Here is an 843-nt window from a genome sequence, read left to right on the forward strand (position 1 = left end):
GTTCAGTTGATCATAATTTAAAGGCTGTATTTCTAAGGACCTGTCCAGGTATCTGGGTCCAGCTGAGTCCAGACTCACCTTGTCGTTCCTCTCTGTCAGGAACTTCAGCCTCTGAGCTCTCTTGTGCATGAAGACTCCGTCCAGGTGTCCCGTCTCCACTGAGCGGATCTCAATGGCCTTCTCTCCCCAACCCATGATCTGGTTTGAGTGGATGTAGGCTGCAGGGACAGGAGGGGGGGCGGAGACAAAGAAAGTTCAGGTAACGGACTGGAAACAGAAACATTACATCATGAGACCTGAGAGGCAGCTGGGTCAGATCAGAACATCTGATTCAGATGAGACGAGTCTGACAGCAGTCAGCTGAGTATTTAATTATTCCAGCTTTCAAACCTGATTATCTGTGTTACCAGCCTCACCCTGTTCGCACTGCAGGAACACAGATAAACCCTGATCCAGCAGCACAACTCTCAGTGGGCTTAGGCTCTAACACAGTTGTGCGTTTTTAAAAATACGTATAAAACCTGATCAGTTTAAGGTGGACGTTCTTTTCATGGATAAAGGTCTGAGTTTGAAGCAACATGTTTACACACAAAACCTATCCAGGTTCTTCTGAATCAAGGTTATAATAGTTTTAGATTTTTCATTATAGTTTAGTTTAATTTCTTTGCTTTTGTCATCATTTAGCGGACGATGCTGAGCAGCAGATTGTAAACAAGTGTTGTTGCTCACAGCTAAAGTGAAACTACTCAATTTGAAGAATAAAAAGATCCACATCTAAAAATAAACTGACAAAAACTAAAACTAAGGATATTTTATCTATAGTTTCAGTTAGTTTTAGTTTTT

The 843-nt window shown here is 41.8% G+C and overlaps 1 protein-coding gene across 1 annotated transcript in view; it reads right to left on the reverse strand.

Annotated features, from left to right (window-relative positions):
* Positions 1 to 78: 78 nt before the first annotated feature.
* Positions 79 to 843, reverse strand: part of LOC106511094 (TRAF2 and NCK-interacting protein kinase) — a gene marked incomplete at both ends in the record, with an annotated part of 15,240 nt that continues 14,475 nt past the window's right edge. Inside the window, 1 exon segment of the mRNA XM_013999840.1 lies at positions 79 to 218. Within this exon segment, the coding sequence (XP_013855294.1) occupies positions 79 to 218 (140 nt within the window).

The sequence above is a fragment of the Austrofundulus limnaeus genome, unplaced genomic scaffold (genome assembly GCF_001266775.1).
Source record: "Austrofundulus limnaeus strain Quisiro unplaced genomic scaffold, Austrofundulus_limnaeus-1.0 Scaffold2507, whole genome shotgun sequence".
Taxonomy (NCBI): Eukaryota; Metazoa; Chordata; class Actinopteri; order Cyprinodontiformes; family Rivulidae; genus Austrofundulus; species Austrofundulus limnaeus.